The sequence below is a fragment of the Rhinopithecus bieti genome, unplaced genomic scaffold (assembly GCF_001698545.2).
Source record: "Rhinopithecus bieti isolate Rb0 unplaced genomic scaffold, ASM169854v2 scaffold_76550, whole genome shotgun sequence".
NCBI classification, from domain to species: domain Eukaryota; kingdom Metazoa; phylum Chordata; class Mammalia; order Primates; family Cercopithecidae; genus Rhinopithecus; species Rhinopithecus bieti.
Window position 1 is genome coordinate 1,152,094 of NW_016828762.1, and position 22,052 is coordinate 1,174,145.

A 22,052-nucleotide genomic window follows, 5' to 3' on the forward strand; every position below is an offset into this window, starting at 1 on the left:
CCCGTGGGCCGCTGCCAGGAGGGCTGCGGGCTGCCCTTGACGCACGGCGAGCAGCGCGCGGGCGGCCACTGCTGCGCGCGAGCGCTGCGGGCGCACAACGGCGCGCTGCAGGCCCGCTTGGGCGCTCTGCACAAGGCGCTCAAGAAGGAGGCGCTGCGGGCTGGGAAGCGCGAGAAGTCGCTGGTGGCCCAGCTGGCCGCGGCGCAGTTAGAGCTGCAGATGACCGCGCTGCGCTACCAGAAGAAATTCACCGAATACAGCGCGCGCCTCGACTCGCTCAGCCGCTGCGTAGCCGCGCCGCCCGGCGGCAAGGTAGGCGCCTGCTACCCGCCCTGACCTCCAGCAAGGCTCCCCGGGGACCCCGGGCCCCGCCCCATCCCTTTGGGTACAGGGATGCCCTGAGCTTCCCCGGAACATCCCTGCTTCCTCCCTCTTCTTCCACTGCTTACCAGCTGTGTCACTACGTGCAGGTCGCTGAACCTGCCCGAGGTGGAACACTGTGGCCCCTATAGTCTAGACGTAACCGGTAAAGTATAGCTGTACAGCTCCAGGGGTTCTGGAAGGACGAAAAAGAATCCACAAGCAAGTGTAGGATAAGAATGAAGAATACAGCTCCAGAGTCAAAACTGCATTGAAAGGCTTTGCTGCTCAGACCAGCTGGGGGATCTCGGGCAAGTTGCTTACCCTCTCGAGGTCAGAAACCTATAGACTGACACTCAGGAGAGGAAAGATGGACACACTGCGTGAATTGTATCCGTGCATCCTCTAGGATTCCAGAAAAAAAAGGGAACCCACAGCCAATGTAGAGTAAGTTAAGGATACCAGAAGAGAGGCCTCTGGGGTAAAAGCTGGATGCAAGCGTGGGCTTTGCAGCCAGCTAGCTGGCTGACCTTGAGCAAGCTGCTTAACCTCTCTAAAGTTGGAAACTGTGGTCCCTAGAGACGTGGTATACAGAGTAGAAACACAGCCAGGCACCCCTGAGGTATTCATCCGGGGACTTCAGAAAGAATTAAAGGACCATCCTGCCCCCAACAAGTATAAAGTAAAATTAAGTGTAAGTTATCTGGAGTTAAAACTGTTTTCAAATCTGGGGCTTTTTGCTGACCAGCTGGGTGAACGGACTTCATTCCCAGGTCCCTCAGTTTCCCTCAGTGTGAAAGGTTTTTGTCAGGCTTCAGGGAGAGATTTTAGTGGAAGGGCCTGGTACTGTGCCTGGCAGAGAGTAAATAAATGCTCAACAAGTGTTGCCTACAATTAATTTTAACATCTCCACCTGAGTGGTCCCCTTGCGCGAGGGTTTACTTTGCTCCAGGCTGGGTGCTGCATTCTTCCCAGTCATTTCCTTTTTAATCAAGTGAGGTAGGTGTGAGCCTTCCCATTTAGTAGATGAAAAAAACTGAGGCTCATTAAGGGGCAATTTCATGCCTGGGCCACAGCTTTTGGGTGCAAAGCTGCGTGTTGAACCTTTGTGTGCCTATCTTTCCAGCCCACGTTCTTAACCACTATCATGTTGCCCCTCAATGCAACCACAAGTACCATTTATTGAGTGTTTATTAAGTGCCATCAACAATAGGAAGCACTTTACATGCATTACCTATGTTGTCCTTTGAGATGAGGGAACAGACTCAGAGAAGTTATAGAACTTGTCCAAAATTAAATAGTGACTGAGGGAGCAGAGCTGGACTCGGATTCTACCTCAGAGTCCTCAGTTTTGGGGCATATTGGCATTTTGGGCTCCATAACTCTTAGTCGGGGGTGCGGGGTACTGTGCTGTACGTTGTAGGATGTTTAGCAGCATTCTTGGCCTCCCTCCCAAGTCGTGACAATCCAAATATTGTCAAGTGTCCTTTGGAGGGGCAAAGTCGCCCTGGTTGAGAACCACTGGTTTCCCTGATTGCAAAAGCCACATTTTCAACAGCTGGGTGCTTCTGCCTTCCTGGGGAAGGGCCTGGGCCTGCTGCCACCGCTCTGGTTGCCTGCTCCAGATGGCGTGGCAGAAAGGGGAAAATATTTGCCCGAGGCTCCCCCAGGGGCCTGTGTCTGCTTTGCCTCCCCCTGTCCTCTCCCAGCCCCCCTTCCATACGTGCACACCAGGCCTGCAAGTTTTTGACCTGGCCCCCCTTCCTGGCCCCTGGCCTGTCTGTCAGCTGCAGTCTCAGCAGCTGGCCAGCTCTGGGCGAAGGGCAAATATTTACAGCTCCACAGCTCACCCAGGACCTCACAGGCACACAAAAGACTGGTGTGAGCCTTCGAATCACCAAAACAGAGGGCAAAGCTTGGTCTTCAATCAGGTGCCAGATTTAGGGTGAAGGAGTTCCCAAGTTTCTGCTGTTTATGCTGTCATCTGGACTTCCTTTGTCGTTTTAAGTGACACTTATTTATAAATAAGCCATTCACTGCCCCAGAGTTTATGCATCATTTATTGTTGAGCTAGGTTATTATTTCTTCTTAACTTTCTGTTTTCTTTCTGGAGTGTTTGGGTAAAATCTCTCTTAGAGTCAAAAATATGATACTTGAATCAAAACTGTGGATGTTTTTGAGGCTCTGTTGGGTTAGTGGGTAGCATAAAGAAGGATGTTAAGCTTAGGGACAGGATGTTGATTTTGAACTTACGGAGAAAGATTTGTTCTGGAGTTGGAGCCCTGCTTGGAACTTTGACGAACCTCAGTGCCAGCCTTGAGAACAGCAAAGGATGGTCTGGCCCAGAAGCTGCCCTAGATGGTTTCCCTGGCCTCAGACCCAGGGTGGCCTCAGCTGAGGCCTTAGGGAAGCTTGCTGTCTCTCCTTGCCCCGAAATTAACCCTCAGTGGCCCTTGCTGAACGCTTTTGCTGTTCCTGCGTCAACCATAAAACTCCTCCCACTGGAAGCTGTTTAAAAACTTGTTTATTTCATTGGGCCGGCTCTCTGCTCCTACCAGAGTACTGTTTATTCTCTTCTAAAAGGCAGAAGGATTTATATGTCCTGGAAACTCTCATGTGCAACATTTTTATTTTTTTTTAAAAAATAAGCCCTAATGTTTGCATCTCTGTTATAAGCTGAAGGAGATTGGAAACCCTCAGATTTTCAGTACCAGCTCTTCAGCAGCTAGAACTTGCATAAATAATGTGGCATTCTTTAAATTATCTTAGGTTTCAGGTTTTTTTGACGCCTGCTGAGCAGTTAGGGTTAGTGCTGTACCAGCATAGACGTTATTTCTTCTATTCTACCATGTGATCTATATTAAGGATTCTCAAGCCTTAGCATGATTGGAGTCACTGCAGAGCTTAACAGATTCCTGAGTCTCACCCCTAGAGATTCTGATCCATTAGGGCTGGCCAGGGGCCTGATATTCTGCATTTCCAATGAGCTGCCAGGTGATGCTTGTCCTTTAAGTAGCTGCTAAGCTAAAGGAGGAGCTTACGCTCAAGTAGATAGAGACCAAACATGTACTGGTCTTCACACAGTTATGGTTTTACTGACCATTGTCTGAACACCTTCCTAAATTTCTTAAGACCAGGATAAAATTTTAAAACCCAGACTGCCTACCAGTTAAATGACAAATAATCGTAGCCTAGACAGGCATCTCTGATCTCACTGAGGCCACGTCTGAGCTGCAGCAGACTTGGGATTGCTACACTTGAATAAGTTAAAGAGTTCTGCTCCCAGCCTCAGTTTCCCACCCTGACTTACCCCTCTGATTCTTAGAGTAGAAGCACTCCAGAGCAAACATCTTTTTTGCTTTTCTTTCTGGGAAAGGAAAAATTCTGAACATAACTTTCCTTGGATTGATAGAAAAACTTGAGATACATCCTCGGTACCTTTTGTTCTTTAAGCTCCCATCCAGTCTGTCTTTGAATCCTGTGGATTTTACCTCCTAAATACATTTTGAATCTATTCACAGCTCTCCAGCTCACTCTAATGACCACCTTGGTCCAAATCAGAGTTTCTGAATCAGCACTCCCAACATTTTGGAATGGATAATTCTTGGGTGTGGGTGTGTTGGTGGTGGTGGTGGTAGTGGTGATGGGGGTGGGAGGCTGAACTGTGCATTGTAGGATGTTTAGCGACATCCCTGTCATCTACCTACCTACCTACTAGAGGGTAGTAGCACATTCTAAGTGGTATCAACAATATTTCTGGATGTTGCCAGATGTCCCTTGGGGGGCAAAATTGGCCTTTGTCTCAAACATTCTCTCTTGCCTGGACCGTAACTCTTTCCTCAACAGATCTTCTTGCTCCTCTTCAATTCCTTCTTTACCTAGCATCAGGAATTAATCTCTTAGAAATGTAAATCTTTTATCACTGTCCCTCAAGCTTCCTGTGCCATCCCATTTCTCTTGGGTGGCTATAAGGTCCAACATACTCTGGATCCTACTGGCCTCTACCTGTCTGTATTCTTCTCCCCTTCATCCTCTTCTTCCAGCTTCTCATGTCTTTTTGATAGTCCACGCATGTGCCCCTGAGCTCCTTTCTGCCTCTGGGCCTTTGCACTTGCTCATCTGTCTACCTGTAACAATCTTACCAAGTACTCTGCACTAAGTAACTGCAAAATTTCCACCTCTCCCCTCTTGCCCACAGCCTTTCTGTCTGCACTTAGCATTTGCATATCACTAGACAATCGTTTTTTGTATTCTCATCTCAGCTCAAGTATCACTACCTCTAGGAAGCCAGGCCTCTCGACCTCACAGATTACATCTGGTGCCCTGAGACTCTTACTTTGGTAACCCTCCTGCATGGCATTTATCATAGCCATAACTAAATAAGTGGAAGAGTCTGACTTGTCCAGGGCCATGTCTATGGCACTAATTCATTGCCATGTGCACTGTAAGCTCTTGGTATGTATTCATTTGGTGATGAGTTCAAGATTGAAAGGCCTGTCTTGGCAGTCATCAAAACTTTTCAGATTGCTAACCAAAAGTGGGCTCGTGTTTAAAAAGAATGAGTTTCTCCGTGATGCCCCAGTTAACAAAATTGTTTCCAGGTTTAGAGGAGGCATTATTTTTGTTCCACTAGATCCATCCAGATCAAGTTTTATAAAGTCCCAAATCCCAGAAACTATTTTGTCTTTTTCAGAACTAGAAATAAGTAAATCTGATAGACAATTGTGTCAAAAGGTGTTCCAGATGTCCAAACACTTTGAAATGTATCTATTTAGAGTATTCACTATGAAGTATATTTTGTTTCTGAAAAGCTCCTGCATAGAGCTATTCCAGAGTGTATCTAACAAAACAGCCCACTTCTGCTAAAAAGATTATAGATTGTCACTTCAATTTCATTTCTGTGATTCATAAGGAAAATTAGGATTTGGTTTACAAATATGTTACCCAGCTACACTGGATTAAATGAGCATAACCAGACAATTTGAATTGGCAATTCTGTTGAGATTTATCTGTAAGTGGCTCTTTCTGTGTTCAGAAATGGTGCTTGCCTCGCTATAAAAATATTTGATGAGTAAGAATCTATTTATAAGGCAATTATGCATTGGACTGTAGACCAAGGAGCTTAAAAGGAAAAGAAATAATATTCATTGAGTTCCACCGGGTGCCGTACACTTAAGGTGATGTCTGTATGTGCATATGTTATCTTCTCCATGTTCTTCATTAGATAGACCTCTTTTTTTTTTTAATGGGAGTGGCAGATTATGAAAGATTAAGGCTAGAAGTTAGATTCTAAGTGGAGAGCTGGGATTTGAACCCAGTGTTGCCTATCTCTGAGCTCACATTGTTACCAAAATAAGACATTTTTTCCTGGGGCAGTGTCCTTTTCTGAAGTCTCACACAGGCTTTCAAAGCACCATTATTATATATGCCAAGTACTGTGTGGATTGGAGGTGTACATGCATTATTTTATTTCATCCTCAGACCCTGCAGGGTAGGTGCTCTTACCTATGACTCTTTCCTTTCATTTTACGGATGAAAAAACAGAAGCTCAGAAAGTTAAATAACTTGCCAAGTGTCCTCCACTGGCTCATGTTAGTTTGCCTGTTGGCTTCTGGTCCATGAAATGTTTTCATCCCGTACCATGTTCCCATTTACATAGGTCCAGTGTAGAGCACATAAGAGTACAAAACAAAACAGATCCTGGCTGTGAAAGAGATTTAGGCCGGGCGCGGTGGCTCACGCCTGTAATCTCAGCACTTTGGGAGGCCTAGCCGGGAAGATCACTTGAGGTCAGGAGTTTGAGATCAGTCTAGACAACATGGTGAAACCCTGTCTCTGCTAAAAATACAAAAATTAGCCAGATTTGGTGGTGCGCACGTGTAGTCCCAGCTACTGGGGAGGCTGAGGCAGGAGAATTGCTTAAACTCTGGAGGCGGAGGTTGCTGTGAGTCAAGATCGGGTCGTGCCAATGCACTTCAGCCTGGGCAACAGAGCGAGACCCTGTAAAAGAAAAAAATAGATTTAGACAAAAAAGAGATGATGTCCTGGATGGAATATGAGCACGTCTCTTTAATTTTTATCCTGGTAACTTTAAGAGTGGTTAACAGTAGGAATGAAGTGAAGTTCTTCCAAATGGATTCTGCAGTTTAGCTCCTTATATTCTCATACCCCTAGTGCCAGGCCCTGTGGTTGGCACCATTTGATAGAAAGGTAAAATTGAGCAGCTTTAACCCAGGGGATCAATCAGACACCCACGTATGCCTTTGAAAACACAAGTCTTATTATTCTTTGCTCACCCAAGCTTTCATGCCATGGGTTAGCCTCTGTCTCCCCTTGACTAATAGTGTCCTAATAAGCCTATTCCAATAAGAAAGGGAAGTGGTATAACATAATGATTACTCTTATAAAGAAAATAACTACCAGATGGACCTGAGCGGCCACCTTTCTCACTTATTCCATCCATATATTTACAGGGAACTTAAAGAGCAGAGGCATCTCATAGTCTTTGTATGTTGCAGGCCTTGCAGCCACCCCATCCCCAGGAAGGGCGATGATGAACTTTTTCCCTGGCATCAGCAGTGTGTGTGCAGAGATGATTCCTGGGCAGGAGAGCACCCTGAGTATTCTGCTAAAAGCTGTTTTTAGGTGCCCCGTGTCTTTGCTGTGTTTGGATAGGTGAGGGATGAAGTCCCATCAGACTGTGGGTCAAGGTTGGTGCAGGCCTTGGGTCCACAGGCTGACTCCAGGATACCCTGAATAGAGCTAGTGTATTGTGTGTGGTTAGTATCCATATCCTGGGATCAGCGATATTGGGGGTTCATGTGTTCCCTTTGCTGTGTTGTTGAGGGCCCCTGGGAGGCTCTTCTAACCTCTAAGCCTTAATTGCCTCACCTCTAAAATGGGATCATAATATGCCTGTTCTTAGGGTTGTTATTAAGATAAAATGAGGTGATGTACGTAAGGGCACAGTAAGTCTTATCAAGCATTTCTTGACTGTCTATTAATTGCTGGACATTAATTGTAGGATTTTAACATTTTTTCAAATAAATCACTGAAGAAAGTGTAGGAATTTGAAGTGGTTGTTACCTAGAAGAAAAGAGATTGTTACTCAAAGATTCGGTTTCATTATAAGCCTCCTGCTGCCCCTGAGTGACCAATTCTCTGGATTTCTATCCTCCATCTGTTTTGCAATAGAGGAAATGTGTGAAAGAGGGATATTCAAGTTCATTTGGGCTAAGATGTAAAGCGGGAGGGCTAAAGCTCATGAATAACATGAGGGTTACAGGGTTGTTTATGTTTTTCCCCCCCAAATTAACAAAGCTAAGGAGAGACTGGCCAGACAAACGTCTTACCTTCATGTAAGCAAGTGCACTTATGGTTTTATAGATGAGGAGCCTCTGCTTTCTGTCTTAATATATTTGTGTTGCTATGAAGAAATACCTGAGGCTGGGTAATTTGTGAAGAGAGAGGTTTATTTGGCTCATGGTCCTGCAGGTTGCACAAGAAACATGGCACCAGCCTCTGCTCAGCTTCTGGTGAAGGCCTCAGGCTGCTTCCTGTCATGGCAGAAGGCCAAGGGTAGCCTGCATTTGCAGAGATTACATGGAGAGAAAAGAGGCAATGGAGAGAGAGGGGAGAGAGCTCTCTCTTAAAAGAGAGAGCTCTTTTAACAATGACCTCTTGCAAGAACTAATAGAGCAGAGCTCACTCACTGCCCACCACCACCCTGGGACAGCATTAATCTCTTCATGAGGTGTCCGCCCCCATAACCCAAACACCTCCCATTAGACCCCACCTCCAGTGTTGGAATTAGATATCAACATGATATTTGGGGGGACAATTATCCAAACTATAGCACTTTTTTTTTTTTTAATTTAGGGAAGAAAATGCTTCTGGTTGGTAATTGGATGTGTACATTTGAAAACCACTCTGACCTAGTCTATTTAGGCTGCTCTAACAAATATACCAGAAATTGGATAGCTTATAAACAAAAATAATTTTGGAGGCTAGGAACCCCTAGATCAAGCTGCTGCAGATTCAGTCTGGTGAGGACTCACTTTCTGGTTCATAGATGGCTGTCTTTCTGCTGTTGTGCTCACATAGAAAGGGTGAGGGATCTCTTCTTTATAAGGGCACTTACCCCTAATCACATCCCAAAGGCCCCACCTGCTAATACCATCACTTTAGGGATGAGGATTTCAACATATGAATTTTGAGAGCACATAAACATTCAGATCATAGCACACCCCTTAATCAAGTGGAAGTGTTAAGATGCTGTAACACCTTAAAGGTTCGTTGGTATCATTTATGGTGAAACGTTGCTTGTGGTTGTTCACCGGAAAAGCAGATGAGTCAGTGACAAAAATGAGAGAGAAAATTTGAAATCAAGCTCATGGAAATAAAAAATTGGACATTTATGGATTTGTTTTCAAGTTGTGTAAATATAGCAGCAGACTTTTTTAAACTAGGAAAGTACTGAAACGTCTTCTCATATTATTTTTCAAAAATGTTTGGCTTAGGACTGTGTATGCTATTGTGCAGATATTATGACTCTGGAAAAGCTCTTCTGTTTTTTTTTTTCTACCTGTTCCCCCATGCCCTTTGTCTCTCTTCATTCTCTCTACGCCTTTTTTTGATGACAGAAACATCCATTAATACTTCTGTTGAGTGTCTCATCCAATTTCAACTTAATTTCAAACACCATCCTTATGACTATCTTCAGTCTTAGGCTTTGAAACAGTTTCCTCTTATATTGTTCTGCAAGAATCACTTCCTTAGAGCTGGGTTGAATTATAAGGCAGGGCTGGTCCAAACAGCTTTACCATTAAGAATTTAGAAGTTTTAACTACAAAGAGAACAAAAGCATCTGAGCATAGGGAGCAAAGATATCACCAGTTCTTCAGTACAGAATTTCTGGCGGCCAGCTCTACCTCTTGGTCCCCTCAGCCCCCATCTCTGCACATTTTTGCCTGGAAACAGCCAAATATACAGTGCTTTCATGTCACTAGTCAACAGACAGAGCTGTTTCCCAACTGTGTGAAGACTAGTAAGTCTCTGTGAGCTTTGCATAATCTAAGGCTGTGAGGTGTTACATCACACAGACTAGCGGTCAGTCAGTTACATTTCTCAGAACCCACTGTGTAACTTTCCAGTCTAGCCAGTTCTCTGCTGTGAGTCCCACAACAGACATCATCAGGGAACACCTGTCCTTGGGCAGAAAGGAGTTTTTAAAAAGAGTCCACATTGACAGTGGCATGGATGGACCCTGCGAACCACCACACTGATTAGGAGATGTCTCATATCCAAGCTTTTGAGGCTGGATGGTTTGGAGGAGAATGGCAACAGAGTAATATTAAAGAGAAAAGGGACTTTGCCAATAGATGGTTCACATTCTTGGATCCTTAAAAAAATGCAGCCGCATAAGGTGTCTTTTTGACACTCGAATTACATTCAAGTTTTGATTTTTCACTGACTTTTCTTCCCCCGCCAATTCTTATCTAATTAGACCTTGAGTTGAAAGCTGAGAAGATTATTTGGGGTAATTTTAACATCGATCTAATAGTTACATGTTCAAATATGATAGCAAAGCTTCTTTTAAACGAAATCTGTTTTTTGTTGAAAAGTGAGCTTCCATTTCTGCTTGTGACTTGGCTTAGGCACTTTGGATGGTTCGTGTCAGTGTTAAGATCTGAATACCCACATTACCTTCTCCAAGGTTAATATGTCCCTGCCTTTTCTCAATCGTAAAGACCTAAGCTTCTCCCAGGGAGATCCTACATTGCATTAAGGGCCCAGCTAACCTCTTGAATTGGGTTTGGGTGGGGGCTGGAGTGCTAAAGATCTTTTAGAGCTTCCTGCCCAGCCCAAGGAAACAGAGATGTTGCTGGACTCCAGAATATGAGCAGTACTGCCCTTCTGGACCCTGCATCCCAGGTTCTTCTGGAGAACTTCTTAGTCTCCTGGGTTGGGGTTACTGAAGGGAGGAGACACTTGCCCTCTGGGAAGAGTTATTGAATGGAAGGCAACTCTGTGAAAGCTGCCAAGGAAGTGCCACTCCATTTCCATTTGTTGTTTTTCCTCTGTTCTTCACCTTCTTTTTGTACCAGCCCATCGAGACCCACTGATAACGCTAGACCATGAAGCAGTCTATAGTGTGTAGCAATCGCCAAGTTCCCTGTGCTCCCAGAGTCCCCAGCTCGTTTCTGCCTCCGCTGTTCCTGAGTTCACCGTTTCTTAGCCTTAATGTTTCTCCTATCCTGTTGTGAGTCAAAATCTGTTTCCCATCCCCTTTGCTTCTGTGGCCATCCCCTTCCAGGTATGACCATGTTATGTATGTGATTTCCCCTTCTGGCCCACAGCCCACTTGGTCAGTATCATCTTCCTGTCTTCCTATGCTCCACTGAAAGTCCAAGCTGAGCTGCGCCCCTCTTCTTCTTTCCCATGTCTCCTCCCACCACCTTCAGAATAAAAATTGTCCACCTGGTGGTCACTCCACTTGTCCCCTAAAATGTGCCACTTTTTTCAGTCATGGAAAAAGATAGACACAGTTAGGAATATATAATGATATTTATTTACTTAACTTTCAGGCCCCAGCTCTTCCAAACTTGCTTTAGACTAAGTTGAAGCAAGATTAGGCATTCTCCATTGCCTAGATTTTGTGGAAGAGTAACGTATGTGGGAAAAAAGCATTGTGGCCTCGCTGTTGAGCTGTGTGTATGTCCAGCTTAGCACTGTACCTTGTGTTTTGGTTGCTAATTATTGGCCAGGTGCCGTACTGAGACAGTCTTTTGGTATCTGTCTATCTCAGTCATGCCTCCTAGTAACCTGGTGACATGAGAACTGGTGACATGAGAAGGAACCATTATCATTCCATTTCTGTGGATGAGGAGAAACATCTCAGGTTCTGACTCTGATGTTGCATCAGTCTGAGATGCCTGAAGACATCTTAAGTCTAGCCTTGAACTCAGAGAATCTCTCTCAAGGAACAATTAAGACAATGTCCAAAACACAACATTTCTCAGCCGGACAGCATCTTGCAAAGAGTGTTTTTAAACAACCAAGTTCACCTCTGTGCTTCCTTGCCAGATGCAATGGACATAATGGTCCGAGAACTTCACCATTATGCTGCTCCTGTCATGGCATAGTCTTCTTACACTTTTCGGGGTGTAATAGACATTCTTAATCTTTGCAGTTATTATTGCATAGTCCAAAGAAGCCTTACTTAAAACTCTAATTGCCAGGAGAATTAATGTCTGATCCGTCATGCCAGGCTCAGTCTTTGGAGGCAGGATTTAGAATAGGGTGCAAACATTTACCAGCACAGTACAAAGATTGTAGGCACCAGAGTCACATGTGGACCTGGGTTCCAGTCATGACCTTCCTACTTTGCCACCGTGTGATCTTGAGCAAGTGTGTGATTTTCCCTGAGCCTCAGTTTTTCCAGGTTTAGAGCACTGATACAATCCCTGCTTCAGAAGGCAAGTGTGTTTATTGGTTTATCAGTTTATGTGAAGTTGGGCTCATTTCCCTCTTTGTTTTACTATGTTTTGAGACCATTGCAAATCATGGGTTATGATAAACTACCCAAACAGACCAATATTGGTTAAATTTTCCTGTAAATGAAAGATGCTGCTGCCTATCACAGTTACCATGTCTGTGAACAGTCGGGAAAGCAGCTTCGATAAGAGCCTTTGTCCTTATCCCATTTACACCTCTTTTCAAGTGGTGGGATGTAATTGAATGAGAATTATTTAAGTACTCTCTATCCTGAACCTTTCTGACCCTAGGAACAGATTAATGTTAACATGTTAAATGTTTTATATGAAGAATATCTGTTTACAATCTCAATGAATACTTCTTCTGAAAAATTAGAAGTTAAACTTAAGTAGTTAAGGCTGTTTATGGGGAAAGGAATGAAAAGGAAAAACCAGAATCAAGTTGTCAACGAATAGCAAATAACCTTTGGTAATTAGTTAGAGAAATGAAAGGAATTCAGCCCAGTCTGAACTTTTCTTTTATCCCTCCCTGCATCCTGTGTTGAATCTTCTACATGTTGCCCTGAAATTGGCAGTGCAACCTAAAGCCAATGTCTGACCCTTATGGACAGTAGACTAGATCAAGATGCTTATAGAAAGTAAGAACACCTTTGTTTCTCCCTGGCATTGCATCTGGCAAGGAAGCACAGAAGGTCAACTTAGTTGTTCAGAAACGTTCTTTGCAAGATGCTGTTTGGTCGAGGAATTTTGTGTTTCAGACATTGTCTTAATTATCCCTTGGGAGAAATCTCTGAGGACAGGGCTGGACTTAGATGTCTTCACACATCTCAGATTGGTTCCTTTGGAGATAAATAGTTCAGTAAACAGTTTGGAATTTTGTTCTGATACTGGCCTCCTGGATAAGCCCTCCTTTGATAAGTTCCTTTTTGGAATTTCAACAATAAAACCATCTTGAGCAGGACCTAAGATGTTGCTAACCTATGTGGAATTATTTTCTATATTCTACACAGAAAGAGAGTAGTATAGAAGTGTAATTAAGGTGTAGGATTGGGAAGTATGGGTCTGAATCCCAGCTCAACGTTTTACTAGCTCCTTAGCATGGGACAGCTCTCTTAATCACGGTCCCTCAGTCTTCCCACCTATGTCATGAGGATGGTAATAGTGCAATTTTTAAGATTGGTTGGATTAAAAAAATGAAATAAAGCACTTAAATGCTCATTATAGTTTCTGGCACATAGTTTGCAGCCAGTAAATGTTAGCTGTTATCATTGTCAATGCAATGTAATAAGATTATTTTCTTCTTTGTTTTTGAATAAGTGGTTATCATACAGTGGATTGAAAACCAATCTTTTAAATCATATGATTGTGCATTCTTCTTCGTGCATCACTTGAGATTGTCAAATTAAAGCCATCTGCCTTGGATTACTGTGTAACTGTGCAGTTTCTATCATTGATTAATTATGAAAGCCAGACATGTAAGATATGTAAGATAACTTGCCAAATTCCCATGTATTTCTAACTTTTCACCCCTTTAAGATAGCAAAGTCAGAAATGGACTTAGTGAGATTTTCAGTGTCCTAAGTAGAAAGATATAAACTGTTTCAATTTGAAAATCATGTTTATATCTCAAAACTGTTAGGTTGATTCTGGATTTTCTTTTAAAGCAGTGGAAGTCGTTGCCTTTTAACTTGCTACAGTTCAAATTGGTTAAAGAGGGACAGCGTTCGTTGATGGATGCTTTGGATGGTGGTGCTGTTTATCAGAACATTTTTAAAAACCCAATAGGCTGTCATTAAAGAGGCCCTGCAGTTTTTCATTGGGTACAGTAACTTGATAGAGACTAGCTTCTTTTTTATATGTAATTCTGTATTTTATATATTGAGTAAGTGACTCTTAAGAAATGAGTGTTGTGTTGTCCTTATAGGACACCTAGTTATTTCATCAGAAACAGTATCTTTTTCTCACAATAAATTGTCGTTTTTGTTTTCACAGTGTGTTTCTAATTGATGTTTAGGCTCACAAGAAAGTTTTGAAAATATTTTTAATTTGGTTGTATAGTAATAGTCATGAGAAAGGGGTTGTGGTTACTAAGACTTTAAGCATGGAGATAATTCTACATGGTGAAGCCCGTTGATCTTTAATAATATTTTTTTAGCTCTTCTGGGCACAGTTCTCCTGGCAAAATGTGACACCAGAGTTGCACATTGACAGCCATAGCAATAAATGAGGCAGTGCTCCGGAAAACTCACAGGGCACTGCAGGTAGAAACAGTACTTTCCTTTGCAAATGAGATTGAGTCAGAGAGTTGCATTCATGCCTTTCAAATATGGCCATTTATTTCCCCAGAAAAGGTAGAAGACAAAAGTTTGAACAGAAAGCAAAATATCAGAGTAAAATCTCTTTTATCATAAGCTGTCAGTGTTATTTTTAAAACAGCTTATTAAATATTTTATATGGAAAAGAAATACCACATTTGAATACTACCATATTTAAATAGAAAACGTTAAGTGAAGCAAATGCCGATTTGTAGGCAGTCCACAGGCTGTGATGTTTTGCATGTCATTCATATAATTGGAAACATGTCAAAGGTGTATCAGCGAGTTGAATGTTTATGTCAAAGAATATTACGTGACAGTTTTCACATAAGGTTAAATCTATTTTTATCTGTCTGCTGTCACTTGAGAGTGTTAGTTGAGAACACTCTCCCTGACATCTCTGTTGCCTTTGACTGTCGAACATTACGCTCTGCGACCTGCCTGGGTCACTTCTACTTGTTTGATTTAAAGGGGTTCACAATGGCCAGCCTTAAACAGAGTGCTTTCTGTTAAACAGCTCTGCATCTCGTGTGGATTGGACAGTAATTACTTTGTGAAAATGCCCCTCCCCTTTTCAGTAAGATTCAGGATTTTGTTTTCTGTGTTTGCATCTCACTTTTCATGCACTATTTTTCCCCAAGTCTCCCAAACAGAGATGGCTATTGATGGGCCATGCATGCACTCACACTTCCGAAAGGATTGCTATTTGAACCTTTCATGACATGACATGAATGCTGCTGTTGAGAATGGTTGAGAAACAGAAAGTAACCGTCTAGACAGCCTGCATACGATGGACCAGTCAAAAGAAAGATGCATTTGCAGACCAAGGTGTCATTCACAGAAAATGTTCATTGGGCATGTCTGGTCATCTCCAGACATTCTTATGTGGTCATTCCAGGGTTAGATGGTATCTAGAAATGTTTATAAGCTCTTAAACACAAGACAGAATTTCAGATTGGGTTCCAGAAGTTTCTTTGGTTAAACTTCCCAAGAGATAACAGGATTTGTAATGATTAGCTGAGTAGTCCTTGAGTACACTTAGATAGAAGGAAAATTCCTACCATCTATTCCCTGTTGGTAAATAAAAATTTGATCTTATTTGTTACCTGCAGGGCGAAGAAACCAAAAGCCTGACTCTTGTCCTGCATCGGGACTCTGGCTCCCTGGGATTCAATATTATTGGTGGCCGGCCGAGTGTGGTATGTTAATTACTAAAATGTGTTTTTCCTTTTCCTGGTGTAGCTGGAAAGAGAGGTCAAGGTTTGAAGGGGACAGCGAGGAGCAGGAAACCTTGCTCACTTCATTCTGCTCTCTGTCTTTACGAGTTCATTGGCTATCTGACATCTTCACACTTAGGGATTTTTATTGTGTAGTCTCCTAAAACAGCATTGGCCTAGTAATATAACAGCTAATGTAAACTGTTTGGTTCTGGGGGTGCATTTCTTTTTTTGAATTTCTTTTTTTTATTAGGGGGTACATTTCTGATTGTATAGCAGTTGGGCTGAATGAAGTTGCATGAGATGTGTGCAGTTGGAATTGGTAACCAGCCACCCTCCTAGACCAAGCTGGAGTGTGGGCTCCACACTGGAAGCCTGATCTTGAGTTCTGCTCTGTCAGCTGTTCATTAGTCAGAGACAATTCCCTAATTTGTGGGTGACTGCATCCCTTTACTTCCTCCTCCCACTGCAGCTCTTTGACCACCACATTGATCAACAGACACTCCTCTAGAAAGAAGAGGTGGAATTCAAATTTGCCCGTTTAATTATGGGGAAAATGTTCAAAGAATGGGCTCCAGAGAGTAGCAGTGTTTCAGAATCTCACATTTCAAGGGGGATTATCTGAATATGTCCCATCCCTTACCCTTTTCTTTTCCTGACCATCTCCTTGTTTATTAACTTGAAAGGAAAACAGTTAAAGGAAAGGAAAAGAAAACAAAAATCTTTCATTCAACAAATAAGTATTGAACATAGGCTCTTTGCTAAGGGCCAGGAGGTACAATGGAGGCCAGAAAGACTGAGGCCCTGTGGTCATTGAGTCCTGGTGGGGATATCAGACAAGAAACAAGTGAATACTATAATTACAGATTGGATTGGAAGAAGTATGATGAAGGAAAAAAACTGGGAGGATGGCACATGGCAGATACCAGCCAAGAAGCAAAGGGTATCATTAGCTTGGGTTATCAGGAAAGACAAGAGGAGATAGTAGTAAGCAGAAACCTGAAGGACAAGAAGATGCTAGCCATCCAGATAGGAATAGTGTGTGTCCTGCCCTCATGGAGCTCACCTTCAGATGGGGAGACTGATGAGTTGGGAGAGCATAGCGCTGCTCTCATTGATGTACTCTGTGCCTGCCCCCAGCTAATGATGCCTTGGGATGAGTTAACCCTGCGGGAGGAGGTGTCTTGGGGAGGGGCCATTGGAGCTGAGTTCAGAAGGTTGAACAAGAGTTTGCTAGATCTGATGACCAAATTTTATTTGTATATATAATGTGTACACACTACCAAACTAGTAAGTTATGTGCCTTATTAAAAGTTACCTGCAAAAGGGAGTATTTTAAATAATAAAATTAAAATATGACTGAATAAAATGTGAAGTATATTCTCCTGCCATTCCAGTGCATTGTGTTACATGCATCCACCTGTGAAGACCCCTGGGCTAAAATAAAGCGGTTGGACACTAGGGTTTTGCAGGGATGGGGATTGGCACTCATAAAAGGCCTGGAGCAGGAACGGAGTTGGGAATTGGGGGAGCTGCAAGTAAGCAGAGTGTGGAAATGGAAAGAGTTGAGGGATGGGCGGGGAAGTGGTCAGAAATAGGGCTGGTGAAGAAAACAAGGGCTTGACCCCAAAGGGCCTAAGTCTTGAGTCTGGGATTTAAATTACCTAGGGTGGGAGTGGCCAACACATGGCTTCAGTTGAAGGGAGTGACACAAAGAGATTTATGATTAAATTCCCTTGGCTTTTAGCCCATTCCGCAGTTTCAAAAACAAACAAACAATGGTTTATTATAAGAAACGACAACTTTATGTGATTTGTAGTTGTTAAAATGATGAACATTATCTGTCTTATCCAACATACATATAAAAAAGAACATTGTAAATGATGAGACTAAATTATAAATATGAAGGTAGATGGGGACAGGGATCATTCCCACTTTATTGAGCCCCAGGGATGTGATCACATAGTTGTGTTTCTTGTATTCTCTCCGTGGAATTCTTAAAAAACTGTAGAACTGTGTGAGGTTGGTATATTTTTATTTTTACCTTTTACTGGTTGAGATCCCAGGCTGTGTGCCATCATGTGCTGTTCTGATTTAATCTTTGCTGGCAGGGGTCTGCTGCACTCTCCAGTCTTAGGAGGGACTGAGGGAGCAAGCTGCACTCAAATATCTAGACATTTGGCTCCAGGAAGCAGCAGGGTCAGACTTGAGCCAGTGGGTCAGAACATGAGCCCATGTTCTACAATTTACTATCAAGAACATGTTTTGCCATTTAGCACAGATGAGTTGGCTGTTCCTTGTTTACACTCATAATTATTCCTCCACCCTTTGTTACCAGTTTTGAGAAACAACTTCAATAAATTAATATTCACTTCACAATTAGATGTTTCATAAGCTGTAGCAAACAAAAGAACCCAAACCAAGAGGACCTATTTTCTGCCCCAGGTCTAAACCACACCAAAGCCTAATGTTGGAAATTGCTCAAAATGGAGAGGCCTGTGGCCAAGTGATTGTTGGGAAACCTACTATGTTAAAGCCAGTGAAGATGGTGTTCAGTTTCCACACTCACCAGGTGCAAAGTGACATTCCAGCCCCACTGGAATACAGTTCTTCCTTGTGCTTATCAAAGAGCATGTTTCAGTTATTTTCTTTTTCTTTTTTACAAAAGGTGATTTGAGTACAAGCCAGACCTGATTTTGTAGCTTGCATTACTATTTTCAGTTTATGTGGTCCTTTTGCAAGAACTGCCTGCGTGGCCCCCAGAGGAAAATTTAATTCCACCTGCATGTGTTTGCCATAGTGTTTTTCAAAATTTGTCCTGATTAGCAGAAATAGCATAATGAAACCTGAATGTGTTCTGCATTGTTGCCTGGAAAATCTGGCAGGTCATTGAGTACATGTTAAAAAGCCAAGATGAGCAACAACGCACACACATTAGTTACTAGAAGAATACAGTACAAATGATGTCTGTGTTTCCCAAGGAATTCCTGCGTTAGATACTTGGTTCGGTTGTGAAATAGCCCAGCCATAGCTCTGACGTAAGGCTTTTCATTGCGTGATCAGTGTGCAATGCTCTTAGCAAAATCATATCATTTGTTAGTCCTCAACCCTAAAGAAACAGCAGCTAGTCTGTTGTATCAAACCTTTCACCTAAGCCTTTGGGAAGTGTACTTTATTGTTAGGTACCCCTGCTATGAAAACAGTCCCTTTCATTTCTCTCTTACTTAAGCCAGCAAAACAAATTCCAAGTCATATTAGTTCACCTTGATAAATAGCTCTAACTTTAAATGTGTTAGGAGAGGAGCCTAACAAACTTAGAATAGAGATACCTTTTAAGAGAAAAATCTAGCTTTTTTTTTTTTTTTTTTTTTTTTTTGAGATGGGGGTCTCACTCTGTCACCCAGGTTGGAGTGCAATGGCACAATCTTAGCTCACTGCAACCTCTGCCTCCCAGGCTCAAGGCATCCTCCCACGTCGGCCTCCTGAGTAGCTAGGACCATAAATGCCGGGCTGATTTTTTGTATTCGTAGAGATGGGGTTTCACCATGTTGCCCAGACTGGTCGTGAATTCCTGAGCTCAGGCGATCCACCAGCCTCAGCCTCCCAAAGCGCTGGGATTGCAGGTGTGAGCTGCCATGCCCTACCTGCTTTATGTGCTTTTTGCATCCTTTCCCACCCCTCACCACTGCCTCAGTTTAATCTAACTTCTGGTGTTTGTTCTTGCCTCTTCCTCTCTGATTTTTGCTTGAATCTTCTAGTGCTCCTTAAGAGTTATTGCTTATGTGCAGTGTGGTATTTTGCAAAACAAACGAAAGCCAAAATCCCATCCCCTATCTCCCTCTTTCTCTCCAGCCAAGAAATGCAAAGTGGTTAAATCAGAGTAAACACAGATCTCTTTTCATTTGATATATTGACATCACCTCTTAGGGAACTCAAGCTTGTTCATAAATCTTTTGTGGTCCATTGAGACTCTTCAAGTTCATCTAGTGGAATATTCCATAGCCTGACATGTTGGACTTCTGAATTCCTGTGTGTTTTGGGTTTTCTCAGTGGGAGACTATATTGCACACAGAGCATGTGCAAGAGGATCCACTTCGCCTCAGTTTGAAACTGAGCTGTACCACGTTTTAGTTGTGTGACCTTGGGTGAGTTACTGAACCTCTCTCTCAGTCTCAGGTTTTTCATCTGTGGAATGGATAATAATAGTACTTATCACTTGTGGTTACTGTGAGGATTAAACAGTACACATAGAACACTCACTATGTACCTGGTATCTAGTTTGTGCTCAGTAAAGGAAGCTACTGTGTAGTTTTATACATACATTTCAGGTGTGCATGTAGGGAGCTGCACAGATGTGTTTAGACTAGTGCATCAGTAAGGCTGCCGTGAGAGAGGAAGGAGGCACAGAGGTATTCAGATGGTAAAGGGTTAGCATACAGGAGGCCTGTGCAGAGCACTGTGATGCTAGGCAGGGATGCCTTTTGAGGATAGCTGATCCTACACAGCACCCACAGGCTCCCTGACCCCTCTCTTGAAAGAGCGTTGATGGAATCCAGATGCCAGTTAGAGACATATCTTTGTCATGTGGGGATAAATGTCGGGAAAAACACTTAATGCTCATTTTAGGTTGTGATTTTGGTTTCTTTTGGTGAATCATATAACATTTTACTCTGTGTGTGTGTGTGTGTGTTTGGGGAAGTGTGAAGAAGGAAGGAGAGAAGGACTGAGATATGTACATTTTTCCAACATTAGTTATTGCCATTGCATTTGAAGGGGTAGATTGAATCACACTTGAAGTCGTTCCCTTCCCTCTTTAGAATATAGGGATTGTTTTTTGGTTTTGTTTTTTGCTGTTTAAAGAGGAAATGTTTTATTTTCAGAGTTATTTTAACAAATGGAATTTTATATATTTGTATTCAGAGTAATTGTTATTGAAATAAATCTTCTAATGACATACGACAAGGAATTTACCATGACTAGATTTTGGAGTTGTTGTGGAACATTCTGAGCTTACATTTCAAATGATTTTGTTTGGAAATATCACGTGCTTGTGCCATTTAATTTATAAATCCATCTGTTAATCACTAGAAATTTAATCCACACACTTGGAGAGAACTCATTGCAATGCTGTTTGAAAAGAAGTTCGTGAACAAGCTGTGAGGGTTTTTTATGAGCTTGTTGGAGCCTTTTGATTTTAAAGAAAGGAAGGAGTTTGAGCAGTGAGCCATCGTCATTCCCAGAAAGTTTTAGTTCTGACATTTAATTCGAAGATCTAAAGGGATTCAAGGAGGTCGGAGATCAGAATGTATTGGGACTAGAGTGATGGTAGTGCATTGGAACAAAAACAAAATATCTGTTTTTACAGTCAAATTATTAGATATTTACAAGCTTAATAACATCCTGTGCAAATGAGGATGTGGGAAAATACCGTCTAATGAACAATCGGTATAAACTCTCTGAAAAGCCATTTGGCAATGTCTATGAAATGTACATATCCTTTGACCCAACAGTTCCAAATCTAGGGATTTGCCCTAGAACTATAATAGCAGAGATAATTTAAAATACAAGCAGGAGAATATTGTCACAGCATTGTTTAATCATAACAAGTGAAAACAGTGTTTATTAGCCTCTTGTTGGATATTGTTCAGTCACTTTAAGAAGTAAGGCAGACCTGGGGAATTGGTAGTAGAAGATCTTAATGATTTTTAGGGTTAAATGAGAGAGGTAAGGACATAAAAGTCAGACTAGCATAATTGCATTTGGGTGCAAAAAGGAACAAATGCATATTTAGGAAGATGATGCATTAAAATGTTTTCAAAAGGATGCATAAAGTCAAATAGCTACCATGGGGGGAAGAAGGACAGTGGGTTGGAGATGGCAGGGACGCATTATTTTATGTCCTTTGGTGTGGTTTGAAATATTTTACTGTGTGTTTATTTTAGTTTAAAACAAAAATTAGGAGAAACAAATACCTTTTACCCTATTGCCACTTTTGACACAGCAAGAGTCAATTACTGTTTTAAGAGTGCAAGCTTTACTTTCATGCTCAACTTAATGTCTAGCATTCATGCTTGTGTTTTTTTAACCCAAAGGATAACCACGATGGATCATCCAGTGAAGGAATCTTTGTATCCAAGATAGTTGACACTGGGCCCGCAGCCAAGGAAGGAGGCCTGCAAATTCATGACAGGATTATTGAGGTATGTGAATACTGGCCAGTGTCTTTTAATAGGCTAAATGCCATCCCATCTTCGTCCAGCTCAAAAGCAAGATGTTTGACTGGGGAGGGAGGCCTAAAGTGGTAGATGGTTGAGCCGGAGTCACACTTCTCCCATTGTGTGGAACCAGATTGAGTGCTGATTGCCTTGGTGTTAAATTTTTGTTAAATGTAGAAAAGCCAGATTATGAGTGGAGTGTTCACAATTTGGCTTTTTTCATGTGGACCTGAATCTGTTTCGTATGCATCAGTTACAGCTTTGCGCGGAAACCATTGGAGAGTTGGGTGTCAGAACCAGATGAACAATCCCTGTTTTACAAATTGTGCACCGTGTACATATTGGTTACCAAGGTACAATTATGTCAGCTTTGGAGTCATTCTGATGTCTTCAGAGCTCACAGCACACACTTAATTCTACAAATGCATAGTTTTCTCTATTATATTTGTC

General features: G+C 42.3%; 1 protein-coding gene and 1 long non-coding RNA gene across 2 annotated transcripts in view; one reads left to right on the forward strand and one right to left on the reverse strand.

Moving 5' to 3' along the window:
• LOC108523826 (uncharacterized) overlaps positions 1-838 on the reverse strand; it is a 4,678-nt gene extending 3,840 nt beyond the window's left edge. The window contains exon 1 of the long non-coding RNA XR_001883904.1: positions 450-838. This is a non-coding gene — a long non-coding RNA (uncharacterized LOC108523826). The remainder of the gene's footprint in view (positions 1-449) is intronic.
• Positions 1-22,052, forward strand: part of PDZRN3 (PDZ domain containing ring finger 3) — a 246,458-nt gene that overhangs the window by 875 nt on the left and 223,531 nt on the right. The window contains exons 2-4 of the mRNA XM_017864602.1: positions 1-312; positions 15,283-15,369; positions 21,480-21,587. Of these exons, the coding sequence (XP_017720091.1) occupies positions 1-312; positions 15,283-15,369; positions 21,480-21,587 (507 nt within the window). The remainder of the gene's footprint in view (positions 313-15,282; positions 15,370-21,479; positions 21,588-22,052) is intronic.